The sequence below is a fragment of the Leptodactylus fuscus genome, chromosome 2 (genome assembly GCF_031893055.1).
Source record: "Leptodactylus fuscus isolate aLepFus1 chromosome 2, aLepFus1.hap2, whole genome shotgun sequence".
Classification (NCBI taxonomy): domain Eukaryota; kingdom Metazoa; phylum Chordata; class Amphibia; order Anura; family Leptodactylidae; genus Leptodactylus; species Leptodactylus fuscus.
Genome location: NC_134266.1, coordinates 114544447 through 114557258, shown reverse-complemented (window position 1 = coordinate 114557258; position 12812 = coordinate 114544447). Strand labels below are relative to the sequence as shown.

Genomic DNA, 12812 nt, shown 5'->3' with positions numbered 1-12812 from the left:
TACACACTATGTACAGGAAAAACGAAAGCTGCTATTATATTTATAGGTCTCTGTGAATGATCTTTCAAAAGACAAAAGTTCCAATTCATCAATTAAAGAGGACCTTTCATGTCCTCAGGCACATGCGGTTTTATATAACGCTAGAAAGCGTCATCGCTGGGCGGTAAGGAACGTCCCATCTGACAGTGCAGAGCTATGGACAGTACTGTCAGGAGGGGCGTTCCCAGCTAGACAGTCAGGAACGCCCTTCTGACAGTGAAGAGTTAACAGCACCAATAGCTCTTGCCCCACAGCACAAAGCAGACAGTGCGCTGTCGGCTTTCTAGCAGTATATAAAACCATGTCTGCCCAAGGACATGAAAGGTCCTCTCTAACTAATGTGGCTCTTGTTATTAAGCCGACTTAAAATAATATATATATTAATACAAAAAAATGGTCTTTAATATAATAAATTAGTTCTCTTTCCAATTAACTAGAAATTATGTTCACTCCCTGCACTACAGTTGTTACTCATCTTCTAACACCACAATTTCCACATCATGCATGCCATCATGGTGTCCAACCCCAAGAACTTTTCCATCACCCAGTTCCATCACCTTAGACCCACCTTCAGGGTCTGGCGCTGGGTCTATCTGAATGATAGTTTGGCCCTCATCACCAACTCCATCCTGTCCAAGTCCTGAATCCATTGCCACAAGTTCTACTGGGCTCATAACTCCACTCAGTGATCCTGTATCCTGCATTTCTGTTGCCAATACAGTAAGGGCATCACCTCCCCCAGTTTTGCCCAATACAGTGGTGTACCGTAAACCACCTAAAGAAAACTGTTGTCCAACTGGCGCTAATGTGAGGGGAGAAAGTACTGTATACTGTGGCTGGGATGACTGAGTACTCAAAGTACCAGCAGATGCTGGACGTTGAAGTCGAGGCCTCTTAGGGGGTTTTGGAGTGTTAACAGGCATCAGGACCACATTCTGAAGAATTGGAGAGTGACTGCCTTCCTGTTTCTTTTGCTCTTCAAGCTGCCTTTCAAGATCTGGAAAGAGAAAAAATTGTAGTGTTTTATATATTTTGTCATTTTACATGTATAGCACGTCTTAAACGGTGTGGTAGCCTATGTGGCAGAGTTTCCTAACCTTGATAGACTCATGGCACCTCTACCAAATAATTTTTAGCAAAAAAAAAAAAAAATAAGTTTTTGAATTTACAATTGAAACATGGTTAAAAAAAAAAAAAAAAACCCTCAAGGAAAACCACATCAAAACTGTATGCATTTTTTTCTGCAGTTTTAACTACACTGTGTGAAAGTATCTTAGAACCTACATCATCTTATATTTCCCACCTAACACATAGAAAAATCAACCTTTAACCATCACAATGTGCCTTTAGTAGCCACATAGGATCATGCTCCCCCAGTGGCCCCCAGATCCTTTATAAAGCTACCCTTGGACCCCACACTAACTGGGGCAAATAAATAGAAATCAAGTAACACCCATTTTCATTCGCCCAAGCTCTTCAGCAGCAGGTCTGCACCAAGCCCCAGACATAGCTAGGCAAATGTCTAAGCAGTGAAACAAGAAGCTAAAGGCTTTATATTCAACTATATTGGCTTCCTACAGAGTCCAATATAGTTGAAAGACATGCATCCACCTTCCTCTCCAGATTTTCACAGCACCCTGGTTGGGAATCGCTGCTATATGGTAAGCATTCAAACCACTTTATCGTTAAAGGGGTTGTCCAGGACAAAATTAAATCCTTACACTAATCTAAACACCCTCCTCTCGCCTACTTTCTACATAACGATCAAAAATGTATATTTACCCATATCACTGGGGCAGACATGTGACTGCCGCAGGTACATTTGCTGGTTATCCGTTGACGATCCGTTTCTCGTAACGTTACTACTACTCCCCTCCACCATCCACTCCAAGATACTTACATATCTTCTCTATTCTAGGATTCTTCCTGAGGGACAGTTCCTCACTGTTTTCTGACTGCCGGCACACAGGCCGCTTCCATTCACTTCTGTGGGAGCATGCTATTTGAAACGGCTGTTTCGAATAGTGTTCGCTCATCTCTAGTAAGGAAGTATGCAAAAAAAAAGCTTGAATTTCTCCAATATGTCTTGCTGTAGAAATCTCAAATGAATATCTTGTAGAGGTTCAAAGAAGACCAGTCAAAACTGGTAACAGGAACGCAATCAAAGCTGCCACATGGACCTTAAAAGTTCTAGTCTTTAAGCCTTTGTCTAGCCCAGCCTGTAGGAATTCAAGAATCACTGAAATAACAAGAGTAGGCGAAACATTCCATTTATCCTTAAAGAAATCTAGGAATGTCTTCCAGATTCTGGTATAGATTTTAGAGGTCACAGGCCTATGACATAAAAAACAAACAAAACAGATATTTCATTGACAGCTCGGAGAGTGACCGGATCATGGTAAAAAATAAAGGCTTATCTGACCATATAAGGTATTTATTCAGCTGGATAAAGAACTGGCCCTTGAGACAGAAGATTTGGCAAATGTGGGAGAGTCCAATAAGCTCCTCCTGAAAGTAGTAGTGAATGAAAAAACAGGCTTTCCTGTGCGTAAATAGGGTGATCATTAGGACAAGAACTCTCCTCCTAGAGGAAGGATTTAATAAGAACCCTTTAAACATGTATTTCCTCATGACTGATCTCTTTTCTGGCTCTTTCCATTCTCTCTCATACATTCTGATGGATAAGGTAAAACCTGAATCTTCTTTTTGTCTAGATCACAGAACATCTGGTCTTGTAAGGGAAGGTGTTCTTTAGAGTCTAATAATTCTATTGTAGTACACTTTGCTTGAAAGGAGTGATTCAGTCTCTTCCGCAAAACAGCATTGTCTGCCCAAGGTGTCCTCATCCCTTCTTCATCTATCTGTCCGAGTCAAGAAGATAGGATACTGTCTTTTCATCTTAAGTTGTAGGAAGCAAGATTTGGAGAGGATCCTTCATGGGTATATACTTATGAATAGCAGATAAAACTTCCTGGCTGGTGAGAGACCAAAAGTTTGCCAGAAAGAAAGGCACCTACTTGTTCATACATATCTTGCTCAAAGCCTTTGCATGTGAGGTAGGCAGTGACTTTCTGCACATGGTATGCTCTTTAGAAGTCATAATAGTAGATTTTCTTTTCAGGGTAAAAACCTATACAGGTGCAAGGTTAAAAAGCCCCATACCACTGGGAAAAATAAAATTAAACTACCGTGGGACCAATGCAGGGACCTACTGAGCTTTGGGTCTTTGCAAAATCCCAGTTTCTCTTAGACTTCAAAAGCTCTGGAGGGGAGGACACGATAACTAGAACACACATAGCAAATATAGAAGAGAGCAGAAGTGCACAAACATTGAAAGAGTGCTTAAATTTAGAATTTGGCTGCAAACCATGGCATCCGCCCAAGCCTTGCCTCCTCCCTATTCAGGCTGTCTGATTGAAGGGAAGCGCTGACGTCATTCTGTAGGAACAAACCCTTCCCCTCCACCTGATGGGCCAAATGGAAACAGTCTGGAGACCTGCCACCTGGAATCTTCTATGCTGTGTTTGGCTGGAACCTGCTCCTGTCTCCACACACGAGGAAACCATAATAAAGCCTGGAGATGCCTCACCAGAAGAGGGCTTACTTCCAAGAGCAAGGGAAGCCTTGGCAAGCAGCCCGAGAGCCCTGTTCCTTGTGCCACCCTCCCCGAAGAGTTAGAGAAGAGACCAGGTAGGCAGAGCAGAATTGCACCAGCATCTCCACAGCACACTGCGTCCTGGAATACAGTGGCTCTCACTACAAGCGTGTACCCCCAGGGATATGTATACCGCAGATTGAGAACAAGTGACATAGAAGGCTTACCAGCAAGTGTATAGTGATATTGTTCTTCACTCCGATCTGTGCGATTTCTTTTTCGATCAAGAACTTTTTTCACAACATCCAGGAGCCCAAATGTTTGAGCAATGTTACTAAGTACAGTGGCATCTAGCAGGAAAAGAACAGACAAACGATTGTTCTAGCTTTATTTTATAGAATTGTTATTTCAAATCAGTCCTCAAATGCAAAAGTCTGTTTGTCCATTTGTGTGTGTTCCGGCTCATCCTTTTTTCACTTTTTTCCCCTAGGTGCATCTGACTCACCTGTAATTTGAAATGGTTGCTGATCGATTCTCTGTTGAATACCACTTAAAATCTCCTCAATCTCATTCTGGACTTTGCTTATAACCTCATCCATAAGTCCCACGTCAGAAATTCCTTTCCAGAACAGCAGGGTCTCTTCTGTAAGGAGAATATTTAAAACCTGTATTCACAGCATGCCATCCCATTCAGAACATATTATCAATATTGTAAAAAGCATGGATTTAGATCTTGTGCTTTATGTTAAACTTGACTTGATAAATAATTGTACCTTTACTAATAAACAACAAGCCAAATATTAAAGGCATTTATCTACCATAGACACTAATCTACTATGTACAGGACAATGGGACCACCAGCAATCAGGCTCCCGAGCCTGTGACTTAAACATCCATAATAAACATGGTTTTTAGTATGCTAATATTATCTGATACTATATCTCCCTCGCTAGCTATTTCCCACCCCAATCAATGACTTTGCTGCCTAGTAAATGTCCAGCAGCCTCCCCCTTCCTCAAATTAGTGCTGCTTTATGAAGAACTGCTTTTTTTTTTTCCTGCTGAAATTCACTGAAATTCTTGGACCCAGTTATAACTTATCGGTTTCGGCAACAAAGTGTCTGTTCTGTATCTCTACCAGCTGCAGCCAGAAAGGATTAGGTTTCCTGGAAACTGGAAAGCAACCTGTGGTCTAACCCAGTGTGAGCTTCAAATTTATAGGGGTCTGAGATACTGTGAGCAAGATATTCTACAGAATCTACATACAAAAAGAGAGACCGATCCAATTTTTTCTCCTCTGGCTACCAAGGCAATTTTCACAGTTTTGATATACAATAATAAAACCTACCGTATATACTCGAGTATAAGCCGACCCGAATATAAGCCGACCCCCCTAATTTTACCACAAAAAAACTGGGAAAACTCATTGACTCGAGTATAAGCCGAGGGGGGAAATGCAGCAGCTGCTGGAAAATTTAAAAAATTAAAATGGCCGAGTTCTTGGGTGCAGTAGATACTGGGGAAGGGGAGGGGGTGTTTTGGTTGTCTGTCTGCCCCTTCCCTGAGCTTGAGGACTGGGTTTTTTACCCCCAGTTGGAATTCAGCCTGGCTGAATATAGCGTATCTGCAGTGCTCCTATTAACCCCTTCCCGACGGAATAGGAGCACTGCAGATCCCTATATTCAGTAGACCGGGCACTTTCAGACACAGGGATATCTAATGTGTATGTGTGTCACAGTAATTTTCTACTTTGAGGGCAGGTTCACACTAGCGCCCAATCTCCGTTATGCATAACGGTTTCGCCATGGGCAGCAGAAGATGCTCACCAACAGACACTGAATGTCGGTTTCTGTCCTCTCCCGACAGAACACGGAAACCTGCATAACTGAGATCAAGTGCTGGTGTGAACCCGCCTTTATATGAATTATAGGGAAAGGAGTGACTTAGAACTTTTATTTATTTAATTTTTTATTATATATATTTTTTTTTTAACTTTTTTTTTTTTTTCTCACAATTTTTTAGCCCCCCCTGGGGGATTTGAACCTGCAGTCATTTGATTGCAAGTCCCATAGACGGCAATACAAGTGTATTGCTGTCTATGGGAGATTCTCTACATTACTATTACGGCTGATCATAGACCAGCCGTAATAGTAATATAGTGATGACAGGCCTGGGAGCCTTCATTAGGCTCCCAGCTGTCGTCGGAACAGGTCGGCTACTGCGAGCCCGCTGCGCAGGAGCCGGCCTGCATCTTTAAAGATATGGGGCAGGCCTAAGGGGGGAGGACATCTCCGGAGGGGGGAGGACATCTCCGGAGGGGGGAGGACATCTCCGGAGGGCACCTCCGCTGTAACGCTTACAGCGGAGATTCCAAAGCTTATGCCTACAATCAGAGATCGCAGGCATAAGCTTCAGTATCTCTGTTGTAAGCATTACAGCGGAGGTGCCGGTTTCTATGGCGACCGCTCTGCAGAGCGGCGCCATTACACTTACATACCCGGCATCCGGACCCGGCATCCAGACGGGGCAGGTGCCGGGGCTCCCTGCTAGGAGCGCGGCGATGCTGTACATTAAGAGCTGCAGAAGTACTTACGGTACTTCTGCTAGCAGGCCAGGAAGCAGCCACACGCCGGGTGCGGGCCTGAGCTTACGTGGCCACGTCACCCGGCGTGTGATGGAGTGGTGGGGGGGGGGCGGGGTAGCAGAAAATTACCGTAATGACCCGAATATAAGCCGAGGAGCACTTTTTCAGCACAAAAACTGTGCTGAAAAACTCGGCTTATACTCGAGTATATACGGTAAATTGCAACATTAAAAAAAATTATACTAATTCCCCCCATACCTCTATATTTTTTTGAAAGTAGACACCTATAGCATCGTCAAAATGCCACTTGGTACTGCATACAAACAGGCACCATTATGCAATTTTGATTTAAAGTGTATGTTTGATAATAAAAATATTTAAATAAATGTATATCAGTTGATAAAAATGGAAACTAAACAAAAAGTTATATGCAACAAATCTCCCAAAAATAAGATTTTGACATGTGCAAAGCCATTGATATCACTAAGGCCTACACCCGCATGCACATATATACATAAAATCACCAGAACTGGAAGGAACAAAATTCTGCTTTGAAGCTGGATATGTTAAAAAGTATCATCCTATAAAATGTAGGGATCCCTAATCACACGCCGTGAAAAGCAAGTGAACCCATAAACCCTATATATTACTTGAAAGTAGACAACCTGAAGATTACATGTGTCTCAATGAGCTATCAATAGCCATGTAAACCTTCATATCGCTACAGAGGCGGTTGGCATATTTTACTCTATAGATCAGGGATGGACAGGATAGTGACAGGGTCAAATGTAAACTTTATTGAGAACTTTGTATATGTGTTGTGTAAGTATTTGGTGTAACTCTTTTGGCGCAGTGACCTGAACGATGGTAAACATCTGGGCTCTGCCTGAGGCTGGAAGAGGAGGACAATTTAGAGCCCCATATCTCAGGATCCGTTAGGGCTATAAAGCTGATCTTGGATTCATTCTAAAGATCATCATGATAGCCCTTATAGATTAGGAGCAATTTGCTGTTAAAACCCCTGTCGGGAATTGAAATCTGCATTGTGATATCAATGTCAAACATCGGTTTTACCATCAAATCACTCTGGATCTGTAAGGGATACCATGTAGGGGCTAACATGATTGTCATGAGATTGTCATCTTCAAAATGAATCCAATATCATCTTCATAGCCCTAACGGATCTTGAGAAATTGGCTATAGGATGTATTACATATGTACTCTGCCACTAAAGTGCCAGGGAAACTGCGACAGGGAAAGGGTTGAAAAAAAAACCAGAACCCCCCACCCCCCAGGAGACATTGATCTATCCAAATCATACCTTTACATTCCAGTAAAGAAAAATGGAAATACAGGGAGGCATTTTCTTACCAGAAATTTCTTCTCCTTCCTTTTTCCCTCGGTCTTCTCTATTCATCTGCACTGTAGCAGTAAGTCCTGAACCCCACTCAATGGCACCATCTTCCACAGTCTCTTCTGACACAGTCATTGAAGACAGAGACCCTTCATTTAAGACAGCATGCATTACAAGTGGACATGTGTGCATTTCAGTTTCCTATTGCCATTTTAAAAGCAGCACTGATTTATTATTATTTAAATCCATACCTTCCCCTGAGGGCGGAGTCTGCACAACATTGCTTTGTCCAGGAACAGGGGCCCGGGCACTACTAATCAGAAGGTCAAACTTAGTACTTCGGCACGTGTTTGTGCACAGTTTGTCATGTTGATAAAAATCAATCTGGCCTGAATCCATCATTTTTCTGAAATGGAATTGGAACATTATAAACTATAGCACTACATTCTAATATGATAAAGATTCGTAGGAAACGGTCCAGAAACTAGTTACCGTAACATGACTCCTTCAAGGCGAATAGCTCTCTTCCAATCCTTTAAAGTGGATTTTCCCGCCAAATTAACAAAGGTTTTAGGACTAATCATCTGGTCATTAAACTAAATAGAGTAAATGAAAATGTGTATAAGCAAGAGCATCAGAAATAGTGAATGGGTGGGAACATGACTTATCTATCCAAGTGGTCAGGCCCCCACCGATTAAATGAATGGCGTCCCACGTCCAGTGTGTGAATGAAGCAGCAGTCATGCATGCCTGTTGTCACTCCATTCAACAATACTGGACTGCTTAAGATTACTGAGCACTGTACTGAATTCAACCCTTTTAATCTCAGCAAATATAGGAAGACAACAGGTTTAAAATAGTACACATCTAGGGCAGTTTCTTAAAGGCTATGTACACCTCTGTTGTCATTCTTTTTATTATTGCATTAGGTCTATTATTGGCTATAAAATGTTTCCTAAACAAGGTTTATTAAAAATTCTGCATGCTTTTTTTTTTTTTTTTTTGCTGCAGTTTAACTTGCTCTCATATAGGCTAAATTAAGGGAACACAGCAACTTGCACTGATACTAGGGTCACACTAGCACTGTTTCTCCACTGTTCAGGTCTGCCAGGAGACCAGAACAAAGAAACAGCATAAAAAACAGAGCTCGATGGACCCCTTTGACTATAAAGGGGATGGTTGGGTGTCCGTCATTTTAAACTGAAACTGTCAGAGGAAATACTATTTGAAAATATGGTTTTAAGTCAATAACAGATATAATGCAATAGTAAGAAAATAATGAAAACATACCCCATCAGGGTGCATGACATTTAAATACAGACAAATAAAAATCTTGTACATGGTGTTATATATAAAAAAAAAAATGTATTCAATTGGCTACCATTCCATTTCAATGTAAACTTTTTTGTTTTAGTCAGCATGGTCTTAAATGGCACATCACTCCCCCACCACCAAGTCGATCTTCAAGGTGGTGCTATAGAGCAGTGTCTACACTGGCTTACATTTTTCCAAAGTGTGGATGGCAATAAAGCCATTTTGTAATATGTATGCTTATGTAGTTCATGTTGTGAACTGCAATTCTATAGCCTATGATCACCCAATTTTAAGAGTATGGGATATAAAGGTGGCAGTATTGGGGGTTTACACAGAACCTGTTACAGCTTTTTTTTCTTCTTCCCATTACTCATTGGTGATGTGTATAATATAATGTTGGGCTTCTCTTATGCAATCTACATCTAATAAGGATTCTGTGAGCAGTAAACTAGTTATAACCCTAATCACAGTACCTTGTACCTAGGTTATTCTACAGGGGAAACATGCTTTTCCCAAGAATCTAGAACACCCACCCCACCCCCAGAAAAAAAGACACTTTCCCTTTATAGGTAAACAAATATGATTTGCATGAAAAATCTGAACAGAGGCTTATTTGCAAACTATACAATCACCTCTGTAAGGTCCTGGGATCAGGTTTGTAACCCATTTAATGCTGACAGATTACCTCCAAATACACAATTGAAGTATTAGCGCATGTATAAGCATTTTTACAGAATTACTTCCATTAACTCACCTTGACACACTTCACATTGATGCCAGGGCATACAAATTTCTTCCAGAGTAAAACCGCCTTGCTGTCTCCACAAGTGATTGGATATGCAATGTCAATGTCGTCACTCAACTCCACTGTGCCACCATCTACATGGGGACAGAAGTCTTAGTTGAATGTGTTTCTACAGCGGGTACAAATATAGCAGTCTTATTTTGCTTACCTAATGTATCTCCCATCTTTAGGGTGTGAGTCTCCAGTGATACAACAGCAGCATTGGTGTCAGACATCTCCTCATACAGTCTGAATAAATAAAGTAACAGTCACATAGTGTTAGGCAGAATACTATGATGTAAGAAGAGAACGAAATGACTTGCTTACGTTGTATTGAGCCCTGCTGTGCCCCATTGTTTACCCAACCATGTACTACCACCATCACAATGAAGATGGAAAGACAAGCTCTGGCAGGAAGTACAGACGTCTTCTATTGTCACCCTCCTTAGTCTTTGACTAGCAAAGTATTTCCATCAGCTTACCCATGGGGAATCGGCTGCAGCTGCAGGATGACCTGGGTCTTGGCATCTTCTGGATCTTCCCCTTCTGTGCAGTCGCTTGGAATGACCACGACGTCCCCCATGGGGACAGTTACCTCAGCATTTGCCATGAGTTACATCAGGTTAGAGGTAGTCAGTGACCTAAGGATACATACAATCATACTTCAGCTACAGGCCTCTCTCCCCCCTTCATACAGCTGTAAAGAGAAAGCTTTCTATCCACAGACACCCGTTATCTGTGCAGGTCTATTACGTGCTTCAACTTTCAGCAGTAAACCCAGAATACATTGTATACCTGCACAATCACTCGGCACTCTCTATAGCATACCCAGCACAAAGTCTCCAATACTCTGTCCGCTATACGGCCACCCCTAACAAACAAATACATCAATGACCTGCAAAGCCTCCACCACCTCCAGGACTCCAGGACCGATCCACTCCCAAAGACTCCCCGGATTTCAGCAAACAGCGCATGCGTCCTTCTCACTCCCCCGACATAGCGCGACCCCGACGCTTCCGGTCACGTGGTTCAACCCAGGTACAAAAGGGAAGGCGTGACAGTGTCCTGCCAATAAGCGCGCTCTTGCCTTGCAGTTTGTGTACGGTTCTTACCACTGTGATAACATGGACATGAGACTAGCCAGAGCGAGGATGGATTGTCCGTTTACGCGGTTTGTCCTCCGAAGCCATAGTATTTAGTTGACTAGTCGTAGGGTTGCAGCTAGATTGAAATAGCTCCAGGTAGGCTCTACCTCCAGCAACTCCATTCTAGTTACCTCAGCAAAGAACTGTCTATATTGGAGTTAGCGCTAGCAGGACCTGCTAGAACCAACTGTAATGTAGGCTGCTCATTACTGAGGTGACTAGAGGGAGCTGCCGCCAGAAACTCCAATCTAGTCACCTCACTACAAGACCAGCTAGGGTGGCGTATTATAATATATATATTTGTGTGTTTGTTCCTCAATCACACAAAAACGGCTGAACGGGTTTGAATGACCTCGATTAACACATAGGCTACTTTTTATCAGCAGCAGGCGGATCATCAACGCCCACAAAACGCTGATTATATAGCGCCCCAGCAAACTGCTGAGATGCCAGAACAATCACAGGCATGGTGTGAAGAACAAGTTCAGCAGCAGGACAGCTTAAGTGCTGCCAAAAAGCAGGAACAGCCAAACCATCAACGGCAGCAATTTGATGAATATGCTCATTATATGGCGTCCCAGCGAGCTACTGAGATGCCGAAACAATCACGGGAACGGTATGAGGAGCAACTTCAGTGCCAGGCCAACTTCAGAGCTGCCAAAACGCCATAGCAGGCGGATCATCAACGCCAACAACACATTCATTATATGGCCTCCCAGTGAGCTGCTGATATGCCGGGCCAATCACAGGCACAGTGCAAGAAACAAGTTCAGCAGCAGGACAGCTTGAGAGCTGCTGAAATGCCGGAGCACGCAAACTATCGATGGCAGCAATTTGTTAAATTTAGGCGGATCATACACGCCAGCAACCCGCAGACGAAGTCGCGGGCAGAGGCTAGTAGTTACTATAGGCAGGTTCATGGTCTCGGTGTGTTTTGTAGTTACTATAGGTAGTTCCTCCATATGACAACTCCATTCTAGCTGTCTCACTAAAGAATTGAATGGAATGGATTTTCTGCAGGTAGGTTCATGGTCTCGGTGTACTCTGTGGTTGCTATTGGTAAGTTCTCCATAGAGAAACTCCATTCTAGCCGTCTCACTACTGACCTGACTAGAATGGAGTTGCTGCAGGTAGGTTCATGGTCTGGGTGTATTCTGTACTTATAGGTTAGGTTCATGGTCTGTGTTTATTCTGCAGTCTGTTTCCACCATCTAATAGATCTGTCCCTGATATTTCCATTGCAGTCTCAGGCCTTATTATAACTCCTAGGCAGCATGCCTCTGGGTTGTGTTTGACTCAGACCTCTCTTTAACTGCCCATATCCAATCAACCGTACGCTCATGTCATCTCCACCTCAAAAATATCTCCAGAATACGCCTTTCCTTACCAGAGATATGGTAAGGGCCCGTTCACACGGGCACAGAGGGGGCGGATTATGGTGCGGAATCCACATCATAATCCGCCCCCTCACAATGGTGGTCTATGGAGACTGCTAGCGACATGACCTTTCTTGAGGCGGATTCTGCCTCAGGAGGGCAATAGAAGTGAATGGGAGGCAGAAACGCGTCGTGGTTTTTGGCGCTTTTTTTGCAAAAAACGTGACTCGGTTTTTACGGTCCATTCACTTCCCGGAAGCGATTTTTTTCCGAACCAAAATTCACCATGCGTTTTTCACGTGTGAACTAGCCCTAAAGACACTTATTGTCTCTCTGATTCATTCTCGGCTTGACTACTGTAACTCCTTACTAATCGGTCTTCCCCTCACTAAACTCTCTCCTCTACAATCTATTCTGAATGCAGCGGCCAGGCTCATCTAGCAGTCTAGACGCTACAGCGATGCCTCGGATCTGTGCCAGTCGTTACATTGGCTGCCTATTCATTATAGAATAAAATATAAAGTTATCACCCTCATCCACAAGGCTCTCCATAATGCCGCACCTCCCTACATTTCCTCCCTCATCTCTGTCTACCGCCCAACCCGTGTTCTCCGTTCAATGA

The 12812-nt window shown here is 43.0% G+C and overlaps 1 protein-coding gene across 1 annotated transcript; it reads right to left on the bottom strand.

Moving 5' to 3' along the window:
- Positions 1–10658, bottom strand: GMEB1 (glucocorticoid modulatory element binding protein 1). Its single transcript, XM_075264420.1, has 10 exons — positions 10565–10658; positions 10152–10310; positions 9839–9918; positions 9640–9764; positions 8064–8167; positions 7823–7977; positions 7589–7720; positions 4140–4277; positions 3862–3984; positions 1–1036 (listed from the first exon to the last, which is right to left on the bottom strand). Exons 2-10 carry the CDS (start codon positions 10277–10279, stop codon positions 507–509), a joined length of 1515 nt encoding a protein of 504 aa, XP_075120521.1. The 5' UTR covers positions 10280–10310; positions 10565–10658; the 3' UTR covers positions 1–506.
- Between the last annotated feature and the right edge of the window lie 2154 nt (positions 10659–12812).

Coding starts and splice junctions, on each gene's coding strand:
- GMEB1 (XM_075264420.1), bottom strand. CDS start 10,279: ATGGCAAATGCTGAGGTAACTGTCCCCATGGGGGACGTCGTGGTCATT. Junction 3,985..4,139: donor GCAACCATTTCAAATTACAG/GTGAGTCAGATG, acceptor TTTTCCTGCTAG/ATGCCACTGTACTTAGTAAC. Junction 1,037..3,861: donor ATATCACTATACACTTGCTG/GTAAGCCTTCTA, acceptor TTCTCTTTCCAG/ATCTTGAAAGGCAGCTTGAA.